Below are 19731 nucleotides of genomic sequence, written 5' to 3' on the forward strand. Positions count from 1 at the left end.
ACTGCATTTTGGCCATTTCTAAGTTGAAATTTTCTAGTTAAATCTTCCCATTTCTGTAAAGCACTTGCAAGTAAAGGTTTCCTAACAGGAATATTAAATGAGGGCTGGGGTCTGGGAGCGTCTGGCCTTGGAGGCACAATTTCCCATGTTAAATTTTTTTATTTTTGGATATCTGTAGTCTGAGCAAATTTCCAGGATATGTTATGTAGTGGGTCAAGTGTGGCCTCAGTTTCTCTCCGGACTGTCTGAAACAATAGGAAGGATTCAGGCCCGGGAAGACCAAGCCTTATGGTAGCCCCCTAGATGAGCCAGTTAGTTAATTACAGTTGAGTTGGGCCTTCCCTATGGGGCTCCTGCACTTCTGACACCTTCACAAACATTCTTAGTCACCTAAGAATAACCAAGAATTGGACTGCAGGGAGGATGTGCCCCTGTATCTTATGAGCTGATGAGTTCAGCTCATTTATACAGCCAAGGTTTTTTGCTCAGACTCTCAGAAAGCAATTCCAATTAAAAAGCCAAAATCAAAACGAGCCACTCATTTTTTTCCTCCAGTCCTGCCTTCGACTGAGTTCTGTCAACCCTTAACTTTAATTCCATCTCAAGGATTTTAAGACACAGCTCAAATAAAGTCAAACCCTCTACCAAAAGAAAAGGAAGGTCCTGGATCCAAGAGACAACTCACCCATGTTCACCCAATGGGCCGAGAACCAGGGGGCTCAATGGGCCCTTTGCTGGATCCCCCAACCAAGTCCAGGTCTGCTGGAAGGTTCTGGGTGAGCTTGTTTAGAATCCTACCGTGAATATGGCAAGTACTGTTAACGTAAAAACATTCAACCCTGTAAAGAATTTGTGTGAGTTTATTTAAGCCAAAATGTCCACAATTGCTGGGAAGCATTACTAGTATCTCCACAAATTGGACAGTGTCTAGAGCAGCCGTGGGCAAACTACGACCCACGGGCGGATCCGGCCCATTTGAAATGAATAAAATTAAAAAAAAAGACTGTACCCTTTTATGTAATGATGTTTACTTTGAATTTATATTAGTTCACACAAACACTCCATCAATGCTTTTGTTCCGGCCCTCCGGTCCAGTTTAAGAACCCATTGTGGCCCTCAAGTCAAAAAGTTTGCCCACTCCTGGTAGAGAATAGTGTGGGGGTTTTTCATTTATTTTTATACATTGCAATCATAGCAGGGGACCTAGGTGGGTTACATGAAATCCAATGATGAAAGATTAGAGAAGGGGGAGAAAGCAAAGTGGGGAAACCTCTGGGATTGGATAAAAAGTAAAATGATACTTAGATGGGTGCAGGATAGTTAATAGTCAACAATTAACACGGTAACAATAACAATGAAGGAATTTTTGGTATCTGTCTGGCACCCACACACATTAGGTTGTGCCCCAGGGGGTCCAGAAAAAAAGTTACCCTGACATTTCAAGGATATGTCATCATAGATGCAAAAAGACAGATATGGTCAGGTAACAGTTGACCTTGTCGGTGAAGATACCAACCTAGGATACCAACTACCCACCATGACGGCTTTTAGTTAAAGTTTAATTTCAGACCATCTTTTGTGATTACTTTAGGTCTCTGAGTTTGCAAGACCGCTATACAGGCCTTCCCTGAGTTTCTCAGTTTAACATGTGGCTCATTTCATCCATATGAGTCAGAATCTGCATTTTTAGCAAGACATGCAGACCCTTCCTATGCACAGAAATGGGGAGGGGAGTCCCCATCCCCACATCATGGGGTCTCATTCTGGCTGGGCATCCACTACAGCTGGGCAGCTGCTGAAACAGTATATTTTTTTAAATAAATCTTTATTGTTCAGATTATTACAGTTGTTCCTCTTTTTTCCCCCATAGCTCCCCTCCACTTGGTTCCTACCTCACCCCCTTCTGTTACCCCTTGCCCTTACCCTCCCCCCACTGTCCTTGTCCATAGGTGTATGATTTTTATCCAGTCTCTTCCTGCACCCCCCAAACTCCTTTCCCTCCCAAGAATTGTCAGTCCACTCCCTTTCTATGCCCCTGATTCTGTTCTATTAGCCAGTTTATTCTGTTCATCGGATTTTTTATTCACTTGATTTTTAGGTTCACTTGTTGATAGATATGTATTTGTTGTCACTTTGGTTTTTTTTACCTTTTTCTTCTTCCTCCTCTTCTTAAAGAATACCCTTCAGCATTTCATATAATGCTGGTTTGGCATACACTGACTGAAATAAAGAATATTAGATTTTTCTTTTCTGTGAAGCTCTTATCTGACCTTCAATTCTAAATGAGAGCTGAAGGTAGACTAATCTTATAGATTTATAGATTCTTGCTGGGTAGACTAATCTTGTAGGTTCTTGCTATTCATCACTTTGAATATTTCTCGGCACTCCCTTCTGGCCTGCATAGTCTCTGTTGAGAAATCAGCTGACAGTCGTATGGGTACTCCCTTGTATATAACTAACTGTCTTTCTCTTGCTGCTTTTAAGATTCTCTTTTTGTCTTTTGCCCTTGGCATTTTAATTATGATGTGTCTTGGTGTGGTCCTCTTTGGATTCCTTTTGTTTGGGGTTCTCTGCACTTCCTGGACTTGTAGCTCTATTTCTTTCACCAGGTAGGAGAAGTTTCCTATAATTATTTCTTCAAATAGGTTTTTAATATCTTGCTCTCTCTCTCTTCTTCTGGCACCCCCATAATTCAGATGTTGGTACACTTGAAGTTGTCCCAGAGGCTCCTTGTACTATCTTCATATTTTTGTATTCTTTTTTCTTTTAGCTTTTCCGGTTGGGTGTTTTTTGCTTCTTCATATTTCAAATCTTTGACTTGATTCTTGGAATCCTCTAGTCTGCTGTTGGATTTCTGTATATTATTCTTTATTTCAGTCAGTGTATGCTTAATTTCTGTTTGGTCCTTTTTCATATCCTTGAGGGTCTCACTATATTTCTAGGAGGTTTCTAAAAGATTCTCGAATAACCTTATAACTGTGGTTTTGAACTCTATATCCAGAAGTTTGCTTTCCTCCATTTCTTTCATTTGTGACCTGTTTCTTTGTCTCCACATTTTTAGATGCTTCCCTGTGTTGATAGAGTGGTTTTGTGTGCTAGGTGTCCTATAGGGCCCAGTGGCTCAGCCTCCCTAATAGACACTCTTGGTGCACCCCTTTGTGGGCTGTGTGCACAGTCTTGTTGTAGTTAAGCCTTGATTGCTGTTGGTATCACTGAGTGGAATTGACCTCCAGGCCAACTGGCTGTGAGGACAAGTTTTGTCTACACTGGGAGAACTTCTGTGCTGGAGACACCATTATGGGGCGGGACTTGCTTCAGTGGGGCTTTGGTGCTCACTGAGTCTGCCCATGTTTTTAGGTGGAAAAGGCCAGGCCATTCATATGCAAAAGCCTCTGCATACACCTAGGGTGGGGTTGTAAATTGGGTGGGGCGGGTTCTCAGGGAATCACCAGGGCAGAGCAAACTGCAATGGCTGCCAATCTGCTCTGCCTCAGAGAGGTCCTGGGGTCTGTGTCCTGCAGCCCCATTCAGTAACAATGAACGCTACAAGCACATCTGTGAGAAAGCCGCCCTCACGTTCTAGCTCGATGGCAGACAGTCCAGTTTCTCTCCATATGAGTCTGGGTCCCCAAATTCTCACCTGGAACTGGAGTTCAGAGTAGTCGGGAGTTTGTTTCTCCCTCCCAATTGAAAAACACAACAGTGTACCCAACTGCCAGCCCCTTTCATACGGGCCTCCGTACCTCCAAGCTTCCACACCTCAGCACCTCCTACCGGACTCAATGTGCTTTTCTCTTTCCTTCTAGTGGTAGAATTTCCACTCAGCCAGCCTTCCCATGGTTCTAGATGGTATTCGTTTTGTCTTTTAGGTGTAGTTTTAATGTGGTTGTATGCGGCAGCCAATTCAGGTGTTTACGTATGCCACCATCTTGGTTCTCTCCAATAATCCAAGTCACTGCTCTGGTCCAAGACCCGGTTTTCAAGGTGTATTGCCCAAAGCAGGATTTCGAAGATGTCCCCTGGGCATTGAAATCTTTAGAAAGTTCCCGTGATGATACCATACACAAGGGGGTAGCATTCCTGTGAAAAGAATTCCTGATGTCGTCCCAGGCTTCTGCTCTGAAGATAAGATACAAATAGGGATGCAAGAAGGCAGTGGTAGGGCTACTGTGCACTCCACACAGAGCTGTGGGAGATGCCCTGGATACATACACCCCAAGCTTCTACTTGTCTAATTGTGAGCGGTGGCATGGCACCAGGTGTTAACCTGCAGAGTTAGGCCCTCAGTTCAGCAACCTCGGTACTTGAGTTGAGCTAAGAGAAGAATTCAGAGTCAAGAACTCAAATTATAAGAGATAATTTATTTAGAAAGACACAGAGGTAGAAGAAGTGAGCTGTAGAAGAAATGGGCTCAGGAAACTGGTTACTGAACAAAAGAAGGGTGCGTGTAGCTTAGGACAAAGAGCAAATATAAGAGCGTTGAAGAAAGAAGAAGTGGGGACAGCCATGGGTGTGTTGCAGAGAGAAATAGCCACACTGGGGCATACTTCTTGAGGTTACTTATCTGGAGGTCTCAGGGGAGGAGCCCAATAAAATATTTATCAGCTTTCCAGGTGTGCCCTTTTGGGTCAAAGATCATCAGTCAATGCAGTAGATCCTGATGTCAACGATGTTCTCACTCATCTGATTTTGCTGCTTTTCTGGGCCTGGAGCTGAAACACAACTGAGGCCTAGATGTATTTCATGCCAGTTGGCACCTCATTGTCCTGAGGGCTTAATGCTGAAGGTTATTCTTAGGTCCTCTGGTTTCTTCCCCCTCTAATGCCATCTAACCCACATTGCTAACAACATGCCAGGGGAGGAAAGGTCAGGGGAGGGCCTGAACCACATGACCAGTGATATGAAAGGTCAGAGGGTCTAAACTGCAAAACCAGAATATGCTCTGGGAGGAAAGGTTACCCAGGGGGCAAGGTCCCAGTCCAGTTTTGCACATTGCTAGGTACCTGGGGCTTTCCATTCTGGTGACCTTCCCTACTGGCCTATTGTCCTACTATGCTCAGGCCTAACTGCCTACTGCACAAGCAAGGTGTATGTGTGTGTGTGTGTGTGTGTGTGTGTGTGTATGTGTGTGTACATGGGGAGGAGTCACTGCAGAAGAAGGAAAAAGCCTCAGCAATTACAGGGAATGCAAATGTAGAGGAAAGAAAAGGAGAGGCAGGAATAATGAGCAGGCAGGGAGGAACCTGTGTACAGACCCCGCCCCTGGCCCATGTGACCAGAAAAGTGATCTTTGCCCAGGAGGAGGCTCAGTGCACAGGGAGGAGGAACAGCATATCCCACCGACTAGGAAAGCTGGGCTTGTGTGAGCATTTTTAGAATCCAAGCTCTTCCCACAGAGGGAGGGAAAGAACAGGCAGCAGACACCATGGAGTCCCCCTCAGCCCCTGCACACAGAGGACTTGTCCCCAGGCAGGGGCTCCTGCTGGCTGGTGAGAGGGGACAACTACCTGGTGGTGGACGGGAGGAGGAGAGGCACAAGCTAGCTGGGGACTCCTGGGGAACACAGGCTCTCAGAGAAAACAAGGGGTAGGGGGCAGGCTTCTGTTTGGACTTGAGGAGAGGAGACAGGGGAACAGAGTAAGATGGGGGAAGGGACTCAGCAACAGGAAAATGATGTGGAAGTGGTGAGGGACAGGAAAACCTTAATGGCTGCTCATTTCCCAAGTTACTCATCACTGAGAGCTGAATGCTGAAAACTTTAGATAACAACATGTTATGTGAGGAGATAGGAAATTTAACCAGGGGCACTAAACAGTGTCCTCACCACCAAGCTCAGAAATGGGCAGATACATCCCAGGAGGTGCCGGACCCTGAACACTCATTCATTCACCCACAAGTATTTACAGTCTGCTGCAAGCACTGCAGGTGCAACAAGATCAGAAAAGCCCCTGTCCCCATGAATCTCAAGTTCTATGAGAGGAGGCAGACCAGGGAAGATCTAGATGTGATGTCAGGTAACCACAAGTGCCTTGCAGGAAACGGCCCATGAACATGTCAGAAAGTGAAGACAGATGTCTTTAGAGGAGGTGATCAGAAAAGGACACTCCTGAGTATCAGCAGGAATCTGAGGGTAGACACCTGAGTAATAGGATTCAAAACAGAGGAAATAAGAGCAGAGGTGGCCACGCTATTGAACTTGACCACAGGACACACACACACACACACACACACACACACACACACACACACACTCAGACCAAGGCTGAGAGATGAAGAGACCTGTTCAGGACCCAGGGATCATCTCTCCATCCCAATACATAGCTCCAAATGTTGATCAATTTCTCTCTTCCCTCCTAGCCTCACTCATCCCTTCCTGGAGCCTGCCCACCACTGCCCAGCTCACTATTGAATCAGTGCCGCCCAGTGCTGCCGAAGGGAAGGATGTGCTTCTCCGTGTCCACAACCTGCCTGGGAATCTTGGAAGCTATTCCTGGTACACAGGGGGAAAGGTGGACAACAGCCATAAAATTGTATCATATGTAATAGACACTCAAACAACTACCCTCGGGCCTGCAAGCAGTGGTAGAGAGACAATTTACCCCAACGGATCCCTCCTGTTCCAGAAAGTCACCCTGAAAGACACAGGATACTATACCCTACTAGTCACAGACAAAGATTATCAGAGCATGCAAGTAACTGGACAGATCCGTGTATACCGTGAGTGATTGCTCTCTGACCTCTGGGTGTCGGGTGGGGTGAAGTCTACTTCACACACAGGACTGACAGCCCTCAACTCTGCCTCAGTCCCCCTCTGCATCATCTCCCAGGTTGGCTTTGGGCATTTAGTGCAGGAAACACAGAGTGGAAACAAACTTCCTAAGATCAGAGTTCCCTTCCTAGGTTCCAGCACTACAGACATTCTACACAGAGAGAAGTCTGATGGGAGTGACTCAGCAGAGTCTCAGTCCAGCACCTGGTCCCCTCCTCATGACCATGACACTGAGAAAACCCTGAAGAGCTTGGTGGGGGACTGTCCTGAGGGGACCCTGGAATGCTCACAGAGAAGCTCAGCCTGGGAACCCCTCTCACACCCCTGTCCCAGGGCTCCTGACTCCAGGGAACCTGGGGAGCCTGTGTCAGTTTGGGTTTGACCTCCTGGAAGGGCTGGGTGGGAGCAGTGGCTCTACTCCAGCTCACCAGCCAGGGATCAGCCCCAAGAGCCACAGCAGGACAGGGACAGAGCCTACTCCTTCAATTAAGGCGGTGTCAGGAGAGTACAAATAGACAAAATACCCTGTATCATTAGCTCACTCTTCTGAGGGACTTAGGAGACTCCGGAGGGAGGTCAGGTCTCCAGGAAGGAACAGAGGAGAGAAGATGCTCCTGACAGTTCCTTGTCCACCAGGGGTCAGGCCAGGAATTCTCTCTCATGGAGACAAATAATGGTAGTGGCCATTTAAGTCAGTGTCTCCTCTATACTGGGCTTGAGTTCAGGTAGTCAGAGATGTTTTAAGGACAATTCACAGACAACATGGTAATCCAGAGTTCATTTGCCATTTGTTCTATTTTTATTCATGGGAAACGGAGGCAGAGTGTGATACAGTCACTGAATCAGGCTCACACAGACACATGCTCTTCTTCATGCTCAGCAAGGTCCTTGCACAGCCACAGCCCCATCCTCTCCTCCATGAGGGTCTTAGGTGTCTGTGGACTCTGAGACCAGCCATTGGTTCAATGCTTTTTCTTAGGGGTCCCTACTGAAGGTAGATTTTCTGGTCTGGTGATAAAGCAAATGGAGAATTAATTTTCACTCTAGAATCAGATTACCTACAATAACATTCAGAGTTACTGCTGGGAGTGCCCAGGCCTTCCCCTTCAGGTTATCTATCCACACTTCCCTGCACTGGACTTGAAACCACTTATTTGTTTCCTGATGTATTGGCGTCACTCCCACTACCTATGAAGCAATGGACTTTGCCTTCTCACTCTCCACCCTGCACCTGCTACCAGCTCAGGGACCAGCACTCACTTGCTCTTTCATGAAGGAGGGAAGGAATGATAGTGAATGATGAATGAATGAATGAATGAATGAATGAATGATACATACTTGCCTCAGAGACTGGAACCTCGATGCAGAGTCCTAAAAGGTTTTGGCCACACCTGTTCCCTGTCCCTACAGGTGCTGAGAGCCATGTCCAGCCCTCTGACCACCTGTCCCTGAAGCCTCCTCAGGAGCCAAGTCCCTTGGTGACTGTGGTGCTGTTCCACTGGGGAAGGTTTTCCAGGCTGCACTGCTCCTGCGCTGGGGAAGCTGTGGGCTCTTGGTCCCTGGGGTCTTTGAAGTCACCTGTGACCCCCACTGCTCACCAAGGACATTCTGCCTCTCTCTGCTCCTTTCATGTCCCTTATCTGCCTCCTCCTTCACTCCAGACACACTGCCTGGCTCTGCTCTGCTTTCCCCACTGTGCAGACTGTCCTGCTAACACCTGTGTCCAGGCCCACCCTCTCGGGCAATAGGAAAGGACACAAAAATATGTGGGAGCAACAGCCCCAGTTCCATCATGAGCCAGTTTCCCAGGCCACCAGGAGAAAGAGCATCTGCTGGGCCCCCATCCAGAGCTTCTTCCTCCCCTGAGGCCAACAAGAGGAACAGGCCACCTGACAGAGACATATAAACCATTAACCGAATCTCTAAATGACTCAACCAGGGAGTCAAAAGGCAGAAGGACAGGTCTCAGTCCCCAAAGCTCATGGGCTCACTTCACCACTGACTGGTTACTCACACCCTTGTCCTGGTGTGAGGCTCCCATTCCTCCCAGTGGCTCCCGAGACGTTTCCAAGGTGGGCCTGGTGACCCTGCACCATCTGAATGGTTCACTGCCTGTTTCCACACATGTGTCCTTGACCACAGGGTGGGATCCTCTCAGACTGTGAGATCCACCAGCCACTCTCCTTTCTCTCAGATGCTGCCCAATTTGAATAAATACGACTAAACTCCAGTTGTTTCCTGAGTTAGAAAGAAAAGGAAGAACATATGCCACATGCCCATGTGTGGGCTCCTCCCCATCGGCCTGACTTTCCCTAGAAGGACCTTCTGCCTAACATGGCACATGTCCTTTCTTCCAATCTGGAGTCATCCCTCTCTTTATACAGCAGAGACACCTGGACATGCCTCCCGGTCACTTCTGTACTCTTAGCAGGACTCACCTTCTCTCTATCCCAGGGAGTCCCTCATTTCAAACCCACTGTGGCATCTCCCTTTGGTCACAGTGTGACCTGGTTGGACAACTTGGTCTTCTTCATGCTCTCTAGACAGAGATTCCTCCAAAAACAGTTATTAGAACTTTGGGGCATGAGTGATTTTCACATATTCTTTCACAGTTTAGATCAAAATCTGTCTCATAACTGCCAAACACAAATGGCCCATGAGGGCCATATCTTCCACAAGTTCATGCTCCTCCACCTTCCACAAGCCCCCCTTCTGTACGTGCTATTGTCTGCATGTTGAGGAAAGATCTCTGCCCTCTGAAGTGGCAGAAAGAATATTAAAGACCAATGCAGAGAGCCCGGCTCTGCTGCCACAGCCAGCCAGCTCCCGCCTTCCCTCACTCTTTTCTAAATAATTCCTGGATTCTGCTCTGCCCTTTCTGGAGTCACTGTCTCATGTCAGTCACCAGTGAACTCCTGGATAGACAGCCACTCCTCGTGGACCTTCAGTCTGGGTACTAAACTCACCAACAGAGTTGCTTCTTGTCTCCTGTGTATTTTTTCTGCTCAGATACCCAGTTCAGGGCCACAGTGCCTAGTCTTCTCAGGATTTAAGGAATATGGGATGGCCCATCATTACTCATCTCTAGGTCAACCCTGGAACATGAGGCTTCAGTGGAAACACATGTTGATCTGACAATATAGGTCTGAGTAGCTGGAAGGGACTCAGCACCTACACCTTCCAGGTGAGACCCAAGGTAAGCCAGGCAGTTAGCTGGTCAGTGAGGAGGCAGGACATATGGTCTCTGACTTCCAGTGCTGTGTCTCTCTGTAATCAAACCCTGACAGTTATCTGACACCTGAGAAAGTCTGTGCTTTTTCTCCCAGACAAAGAGCAGGTGGCCTTGCAATCTCTGAACCCTCAGACCCTCAATCATTTGTTTGTCTTGCGACGCACAGACCTGACTTATTTCTTGAAGAACTCAAGTTAGCTGAGATGCACCAATTCTGATTGAAGAAGACTTTGGAAGACTCAATGGGCAATGTTCTCTCTGTTGTCTGCACAGCGGAGTTACCCAAACCCAGCATCACAAGCAACAACTCCAACCCTGAGGAGTACAAGGACCCTGTCATGTTAACGTGTGAACCTCGGACTCATGACACCACCTACCTGTGGTTGATCAACAGTCAAAGTCTGCCGGCCAGTGCCAGGCTGCAGCTGTCCAAGGACAACAGGACTCTCACGTTACTTCCTGTCACAAGGAAAGACACGGGACCCTATGCGTGTGAAACCCAGAACCCCGTGAGTGCTGGCCGCAGTGACCCATTCACCCTGAATGTTGTCTGTGAGTAACTTCTGTCCCTGCCTGGACCAGGCTGTTCACCTGAATCCACACTGCCAGAGACCAGGCTACATCCATCCCTCTCAGGTCCAAGTACACAGACCCCGACTCTGAACACCCGGGGCGGGGGGCATGAGTTCCTGTACCAGACACATCTGGGCAGGCTCAGCCTTGAGCCAAGACTGAAGGGGACCAGACGCTCCTCTCTGGAGAGTCTCGGGGTTAACAAGCTTTCATGGAACAAAAAGGTTAATGACTCAGGCTCAGTGAACACAGAGGGCTATGGGTGAAACATTTTAAAACAAGGTTGTGATCCATTTCAGAGGGACAGTGTGGCCCTTACACAGACCAGGACCTTCCCCTTCCCTCTGATTACATCATGTGTGGCTTTGTTCTCTTTGCTCCAGATGGCCCGGACGCTCCCACCATTTCCCCCTCAGACTCCCATTACCTACGTGGGACAAACCTCAGCCTCTCCTGCCAGGCAGCCTCTAACCCACCTGCACAGTATTCTTGGCTTATCAATGGGAGTTCCCAGCACCCCACACAGGAGCTCTTTATCCCCAACATCACTTCAAATTATAGTGGATCCTATACCTGCCTTGCCTATAACACTGTCTCTGGCCTTCATAAGACCATAATCAAGACTATCACAGTCTATGGTAAGTGCCTCCTGGACCATTGAACCAGGCTGTGGGTTGCAGGTGTGTCTGGTTTTCAGAACAGAGCCTAGATGGTGTTGTCTCCCATCCTGTGGCCATGGACACAAGCAAATCACAGTCTTCCCCTGAGCCCTCTCAATACATCTCTATAGACTCTCCTCCGTTGCTCTTCTGATTTGTCATAGTAAAGCTGGGGTCCAGCCTTGGAAAATGAGGAGGGGGTTCTCTCAGACCCAGAAAGAGTCAAGTGGTGGAGGGAGGGAGTTTTCCAGAGGGGAAAACAAGGGTCTTCAAGGCAAAGTTGCTTCTTCTCTCACTAACCCTTACCTTCTATCACCTCTTGTCTTTTACCTGCTCCATGTGCTACAAGGAACATACAAGGCTTTGAACAAGCTCACCTCTTTTTCCCCAAACTAAAGGAGGAAACCACCCCTGAGGAGGGGTGAGAAGGACAGACCCCTGCTCCCTGCTCTGCTCCAGGCTCACCTGGTGACTGACAGCTCTGTGCCCTCTGTGGTGGGACAGGGGTCTGTGGTGAAGGTGCATGAGTAGCCTGTCCTCCAAAGTGCCAAATATGTCCCCTATCGACACCATGCCTCCCTCAGACCAGGCTGCATGTATGTGGGGAGAGAGTGAGACACAGGAGATACTCCTCTGAGCTGTGTCCTGACTCTGAAGTCACCAGCTGCACCACAATGTGCGACACGACCATATGTGACATTCCTACGGAGCACAGTGAATGGTAGTGCTTCCATGACATGTATGTAGATTCATGGGACAGTAGGAGCAGTGCCACAAAGTGTGTAGTTTACAAAGCAAGCTAAGAGTACCAGCCTGATGTTAAACCTGACTACTTCTCTCTAGGGACTTCCTTCTCCCTGATATTCAATCCAAAGGCCAGGAAGTGAAAGTCCTATTCAGACTGAAAAATCCTTTAGATTGAAACTTCTCCAGGTCCTAAGGTCATGAAGACTGCCTGGGTTATAGACTCTAATAAATTCCTTAACAAAACGAAATGCCTTCCCATCTCTATGTATAGCCACCATATGAGAGAGAGGATGTGATTATTTAGAAAGTCACAGACAACTATGGAAATCACACAAAAGTCAATGGGTGGAAAATGCCACCTGGTGATAAAGATGCTGGACACAAGATCTAAGGCTCCCGGACCTAACATCTCAGATCTCCAGGTGATCTGGAGGGAAGAGGAGGGTATAGCCCTCTCCTTACAGACTGTCACCTGAACAAAGGTCCTCACCTTGCAGAGGTCAGAGTCCTCCTCTGGTGACCTTTGCTGTGGGCTGTGAGTGGCTGACATCTCTGAGGAAGGAGCCCACTCTCAGTCAGTCACCTCCTCTGTTTTTCCACAGAGCCACTGGGAAAGCCCTCCATCTGAGCCAGCAATGCCACAGTCACAGAGCATAAGGACGCAGTGGTCCTGACTTGCCTCACAAATGACAGGAGGATCTCCATCTGGTGGCTCTTCAAGAACCAGAGTCTCCTGCTCACCTACAAGATGAAGCTGTCCCAGGACGACAGCACCCTCACCATAGACCCCGTCAGGAGGGAGGATGCTGGGGGTTATCAGTGTGAGGTCTTCAACCCCGTCAGTTCCAGCAAAAGTGACCTCTTCAGGCTACATGTGCAATATGAGTGACCCTCGACCTCTCCCACTTGCTCTTTGTATATGTCATGGGCAGGGTGGTGAGATGGATGAAAGCCTTGAGGAGGTGGGAGCCTCTTTCAGAGCCTATAGAGCACATGGGTACGGACCCCAGTATTAGACTAATCTCATCATTGTCTCGGTTCTATGAATATAAGCTGCTGACCATGGGGAAGGCTCTCACCCACCTGAGCCTCAGTTTCTTCATCTCGAAACTGGAATAAAACAGCTGGACCTAAACACTGTTGTTAGGATATTTATTGTGAGGTTAATGAGAATAAAGCCCACAGACAGGGTCATGCTCAGTCAGTGTACCAACTATTATTGTTATTTTTACAAACCCTGATGTCAGTAGCTGTAAAGTCAATCAGAACTTGGTGAAAATGTCATTTATCACTCACCAGATCTGTGACCGCCTGCCATTTATTAAGCACCTCCCATCCCTGATTCTGTGTGTGCTCAGTAGGGTGACACCCCAGTCCCTCGTGGGGGTGGAAGGACCAGATGACATGAAGGTAGAGTGTTTCACACCCTGTTGATCATCAAAAACACTCAGCACATTCTTATTACTCATCAGCACTTAGTTGACAGGTAAGGTGCCGCTAAGACTGTCCATAGCGCCAAAACCGGTTTGGCTCAGTGGATAGAGCGTCGGCCTGCGGACTGAAGGGTCCCAGGTTCGATTCCGGTCAAGGGCATGTACCTGGGTTGCGGGCCCATCTCCAGTGGGGGATGTGCAGGAGGCAGCTGATCGATGTTTCTCTCTCATCGATGTTTCTGACTCTCTATCTCTCTCCCTTCCTCTCTGTGAAAAATCAATAAAATATATTTAAAAAAAAAAAAAAAAAAAAAGACTGTCCATAGTGATGGAAAAGAAGAAACAGGGGTAAGAGATAGAACATGTGAGGGAAAGAGGTGTTAAGAGGAAAATTACCAGGACATAGGAATGGTGGGTGTGAGAGTACGTGCAAAGGTAGAGCCAATGGAAGGTTTCGAATGTGCAAACCAGAGAATGATGCAACCGCCAGAAGTGGGGTATCAGGACTGACACTCCCAAACTGCACAGACCAGGTGGCAGTTCCTTCCTCCCTCACCAGGCCTCCCCCTGCAAGGCCCCTCCTGGTTTCCCCTGAATGGACTTGGGCCTTCACCTCTCCCCCTTTCCCTTCTCCTTTCAGCAGAACAAAACTACACGGGCTACTCTGTGGGGACCATCGTTGGCAGCATGATCGGGGTCCTCATCATGGTGGCTCTGGGAGCCTCCCTCGGCTATTTCCTGTACCTCAGAAGGACTAGGAGGTACCATGGCATTTCCTTCACCCTCACCCTAATCCTGTCCCCTGACCCAGGCTGACCCCCAGCAGAGCCCAGGCCAGGAGGACAAAGACCCCTTCCTCAGAGGGTTCTGGGCCTGCTCCCTGTGGCCTCCAGCTTCCCCATGGATGCCCTAACACCCTCCGTCCAGCTCCTCCCTCACCAGCTGCTGACCAGGGTGGTTTCCTCAACAGCTTCCTCACCTATAAATGAGGCAAAATTAAGGAACTGTGCCCTCAGGACTGTCCTGGTTCCCACCACACACCTGCAGCGGTGCTGGCAGGTAGTAAGTGCTCAGTAAGGCACCTCCTGTTGTTTATCTAAGTCCAGCCTCCCAAGTGAGGGGATGGGCTGCCTCAGGGTCTGAAAGTCATCCTGGCCAAGGCCACACAGCTGAGGGTGGAAGAGCCTGGACAGGCAGGGTTGGATCAAATGTCCCCACTAAGCCAGTTTGGTAACAAAAACCTTGATGTGGCTTGGAGCATCAAATGATGGCTGCTGGCATTATGGAGGTAAGGGTTAGGAAGTGAGTGAGTGAAGGGATAAAAGGAGAGTGAGTGGATGTGTGTGTTGTGTGTGTGACTGAGTGAGGGACAGTTAACTCCAGCAGGAGCAGCAGAGGCTGGAAGAACAGGCTCTCTGGGACACGGAGAGACTACCACCGTTGTTGCACTCCCCGGACTGCAGGACACGGGCATGGAGCCCAGGCCATCTTAATGGGGAGAGTGGCCACTTCTAGGAACTCATCAGCACCACCACCCAGACAGGCCTGGGAGACTGCCCACCAGCGACCAACCAGGCAGCCACTCCAGCCAAAATCCTGCAGTCACACTCGCAGACCCTGGGATCTCCACCTCCAAAGGAGGACCAAGCCTGCCTGCAGCAGTAAGTGCAGCCTCCCCTCCCCAGTGGCAGACCTCAGACATCACATTCGCATGTCTCCAGTTCACAGGTTTCCGAGGCGCACCACTCCATAGACTTCTCCTAGGAGTCACTGGGAGCCTCAGCTGGATGTGATTTTGTACAGACACAGGCGCAAAGCGCCCCAGTAGAAATTCTAAATTCCCTCTGCCTGATTAACTGCCCACACACACGCAGCTGCACAACTTCAGCGCCAGGGCCCTTCAGCACCAGGGCCCCTCAGAGTGCGTCAGAGCTCAGCGCTGGCGAACTGCACTGCCACAATTGCTCACTCCCCCTGAGCCCATCTCCACAGGGCACTTTGGGAAGCCGCAGTGAGCCTCTGCTGGGTCTGATCTTGAACTAATTGGGACGCACTCCCCTGGGTAGTAGAAATTCTGAATTCACCCATCTTGGATACCGGCCCAAAGAAGCCTTGATTAAGCTTGCCAGGGCCCTTCAGAGTGCTTCAGTGCGCCTGTGCTAGCAAACTCACTGTGGGTGCGCCTGTGTGCTGCCACTGGGAGTGCAAGCCTATCCACCACAGGTGCATCAGCAAAAACTGAGTTTCCCCACCCCACAGCTGCAGAACTCTGGACACTACAGTTGCATGCTTTTCCAGTGTGCAGGTCTCCCAAGACCACCACTCCACAGGCAGACCTGGGGCCCCACTGTGAGCCCTGCTGGTCACATACTTAAACAAACAGGGGTGCTGTGCTGTAGAAACGCTGAATTCCCTCTTCGGGGATACCTGCCCACAGACACTGCAATCCAGTGGCTTCAGTGCCAGGGCCCCTCAGAGTGTGTCAGGACACCCTGCTGGCAAACTCACCACAGGTGCCTTGTGAGCTGCCGCTGGGATCGCGTGTATCCAACCACGGAGGCAGCAGCAAAAGCTGAGTCTGCCCACCCCACAACTACAGAACTCTGGACACCACAGTCATGCTTTGCCAGAATGCAGGCTTCCTGAGCCCCACCACCCCAATAGACGGTTCCTGGGTGCCACTGTGAGTCCCTGCAGGGCACGCGTGATTTCAACCAAGGCCATAAGACAGCAAAAATTGGAACACCCCCTCCACAGCTGCTGACTTCTAGATACCTCAGTTGTGCCTTTCCAGCTTGCAGGCCTATATCAAGAGAACCCAAATAGCTCAAGTATGGAGCTACACTAGACTACCAAACCTAGGAGACCTGAGAGGTCACACCAGTAGCACCATACCCTAAAGAAACTGGGTAGCAAAGCAATCGGAGCTACAATTAAAACATTACAGCAAAACATGGGAAGACAAAAAAGCAATCCACAAAGGAAAGAAAAAGAGAAATCACCAGAAAGGGAGTTAAATGAAATTGAGGCTACTAACTTATCAGCGAAAGAATTCAGAGTAATGGTTATAAAGATGCTCAAATGGCTGGATGACAAATACACACAACTCAATGAGAATTATAAGGAGCTGAATGAGAATGTCACCAACACGAAAAGGAACCAGGAGGAAATGAAGAACAACATAGCTGCAATAAAGAACACAATGGAAGGCTTAAACAGCATACAAGAAGAGGCTGAGGACTGCATCAGCAAATTAGAAGACAAGGTAGGAAAAAACACACAAACACAGGAGCAACTGGAAAAAAAAACTTAAAAAGCAAGAGGAGAGCCTAAGGGAGCTTTGGGACAATGCAAAATGAAACAACATTCGCTTAATAGCGGTACCAGAAGGAGAGGAGGAGAAGCAAGGAATAGAAAACCTGTTTGAAGAAATAATGACAGAAAACTTCCCTGATACTGGCAAGAAAAAAAACTACACAAGACCAAGAAGCACATAGAGTGCCAAACAAGATGAACCCCAAAAGACCAACACCAAGACACATCATAATTAAATTGGCAAACACCAACGACAAAGTAAGAATCTTAAAGGCTGCCAGAGAGAGACAGAAAGCTACCTACAAAGGATCTCCTTTTAGAATATCAGCTGACTTCTCAAGAGAAACACACCAGGCAAGAAGGGAATGGAATGAAATATATACAAAGTGATGCAAAGCAAGGGAATGAATCCAAGAATACTATACCCAGCTAGGCTATCATTCAAAATTGAAGGTGGAATCAGGAGCTTCACGGACAAAAAAGGGCTAAAAGAGTTTATTACCACCAAACCAGCAATGCAAGAAATGCTAAAGGGACTGCTGTAAAAATAAGAAACAGAAAGACAAGAAGAAACACAAGCATTAAGAATAAAAATGACCACAAACAAGTACTTTTCAATAATAACATTAAATGTAAATGGATTAAATGCTCCAATCAAAAGACACAGGGTAGCTGAATGGATAAGAAAACATGACCCATATATTTGCTGTCTGCAAGAGACCCACCTCAGAACAAAGGATTCACACAGACTGAGAGTGAAGGGATAGAAAAAATTTTTTCAGGCAAATGGAAATGAGAAAAAAGCTGAGGTTGTGATACTTATATCTGACAAAATAGACCTCAAAGTAAAGGCCATAACAAGAGATAAGGAAGGCCACTACATAATACTAAAGGGAGCAATTCAACAAGAAGATATAACTCTGGTAAACATATATGCACCCAATACAGGAGCACCCAAATACATAACACAACTTCTGGAAGATATCAAGGGAGAGATCGATAGCAATAAAGTCATAGTAGGGGACTTCAATACCCCACTGACACCACTGGATATATCCTCTAAACAAAAAATCAGCATAGAAACAGCAATCCTAAATGATTCACTAGATCAGATGGACTTAATTGACATCTCTAGAATATTTCACCCCAACGCTACAGAATATACATTCTTCTCCAGTGCACATGGGACATTTTCAAAGATAGACCATATATTAGGATACAGGCAAAGTCTCTTCAAATTCAAGAGAATAGAAATCATAACAAGCATCTTCACAGATCACAATGACATAAAATTAGAAATCAAATACAATAAAAACATTGGGGAAAAAATCAAACACTTGGAGGCTAAATAGCATGCTATTAAACAATGACTAGGTTACCAGAGAGATCAAAGAAGAAATAAAAAGCATCCTGGAAACAAATGACAGTGAAAACAAAACAATCCAAAATCTATAGGACAGGAATAAGAAACGTGAGAACCAAGATGGCGGCGATATAGGCAGACGTGTCCCAGGTCGTGTCCCGGAGCAAATGGAACGAGCAGCTGAAGCTAGTAACACTCACACCGAATTGGCGAAATTGCTCAGCTGGTGAGAGGGTTTACAGCCGGGAAGAGCAGAACTTCCCTGGTAAGGTAAAAAAAAAAAAAACAGGGATTTGGGCAGGAAAGTTTGCCAGACCTCTGAGCCCAGAGAGTCGGAGGGAGACCGCGTGGCAGACAGCCGCGTCCCTTGGGACAGGCACAGCCCCTGACGGGGGGAAAGGAGAACCGCGGGATTCCTGGTGCTGCCAGGGAAATTGAGAGCTTGGTTCTGTGATCACGGAGGACTGAGCCTAAAGGGGGCAGCCTGAAGAGCTGACCTGACCATGCAGTCCCGGTAAGAGAAGAAGCTTACAGAAACCAAGCCTTCCCCGTTTCCGCGGCCGGCATTTGTTTGTTTGTTTTCACTGAATCCTGTTCATGGGACATTTCGGATACAGACACTCACCTGTGCTGAAGAGAGGGAGAGTGTGCTGGGGAGTGGAATCTGGGGAGAGACTGGGGAAAGAGGGGGAGCCGGGAGAGGTGGTAGTGAATTGAGTGCTGAGACACCCCAGAGCCCGGGACTGGGGCATCCACCCGCTCCTGAGAGGGAGTCTCCTCCCCCCAGCCCTCAGGCAAGGAGCACAGCCACACCCAGATTCCACCCTGAACGAGATCAAGGATTAAGATAACCTGATCAGTCCCTGGGAGTTAACAGGGTCTGGCCTATAGGGGGATTTTCAATCCCAGCAACAACATAGCGCCGGTAACTAACTATTACACAGTCAGCTCTGGGCAGTGAACTTCCACTGGACAGAGAGGCCCTATAGCCTCAGAGGCCAACCCCAGAACACTGCCACCCAGAGGCTGACCCACAAACTGACTCTTTGCTAAACACAAAATAAGGCAGTCTGGGAAATAAATGCGGCATGCTTTAAAATAAGGACTGTGGTTGACAACACAGAGGAACAGTATATCGCAGGGAAACTCAACACTCTCCTGAATACCTGGAAGGTCTAAGGCGAGCCACACTGAAGAATAGAAGAAACGAAGGACCTTCACTACTGCAATTTTTTTTCTTTTTTCACTTTTTAACTAAGAAACCAATTTTTTTTTCATTCTTTTTTTTTCTGTTCTTTTTTTTTTCTTTTTTTTTTTCTTTCTTTTCTTCTTTTTCCATCACCTGATTTTACCCTTTTAATTACTACCTTCTTATTTTTAACCAGTATTATTACTGCTACCATTTTACCATTTTTTAAAGTGCCATTTTATTTTTTCTTTATTTTATTTTGGGATTAGTGTTCACCATTCTATTTTCATCGTTATATTATTGGTTGTTTCTAGTTTGCATTCATATCCAGGGAGCTGTTGCTGGAATTTGTTGGGATTAATGGCTGTTCTATAGGAGTATTCTCCTCATATAAAAAGTCTCTTCCCTCTTCCACTTCATTCTCTCTTTTCGCTCTTTTTTTTTTTTTTTA

At 47.8% G+C, this 19731-nt stretch overlaps 1 protein-coding gene across 3 annotated transcripts in view; it reads left to right on the forward strand.

The window, feature by feature from the left end:
- The window catches only part of LOC132216799 (carcinoembryonic antigen-related cell adhesion molecule 1-like), a 287472-nt gene that overhangs the window by 229461 nt on the left and 38280 nt on the right, over window positions 1-19731 (forward strand). For 2 of the 3 annotated variants that reach the window (XM_059666328.1, XM_059666332.1), the window contains 2 exons: window positions 10275-10553; window positions 10958-11212. The exons of the other annotated variant lie outside the window; for it this stretch is intronic. In XM_059666328.1, the coding sequence (XP_059522311.1) occupies window positions 10275-10553; window positions 10958-11212 (534 nt within the window). The remainder of the gene's footprint in view (window positions 1-10274; window positions 10554-10957; window positions 11213-19731) is intronic. 3 annotated transcript variants of the gene reach the window in all.

Source organism: Myotis daubentonii, chromosome 15 (assembly GCF_963259705.1).
Source record: "Myotis daubentonii chromosome 15, mMyoDau2.1, whole genome shotgun sequence".
In the NCBI taxonomy this organism is placed as follows: domain Eukaryota; kingdom Metazoa; phylum Chordata; class Mammalia; order Chiroptera; family Vespertilionidae; genus Myotis; species Myotis daubentonii.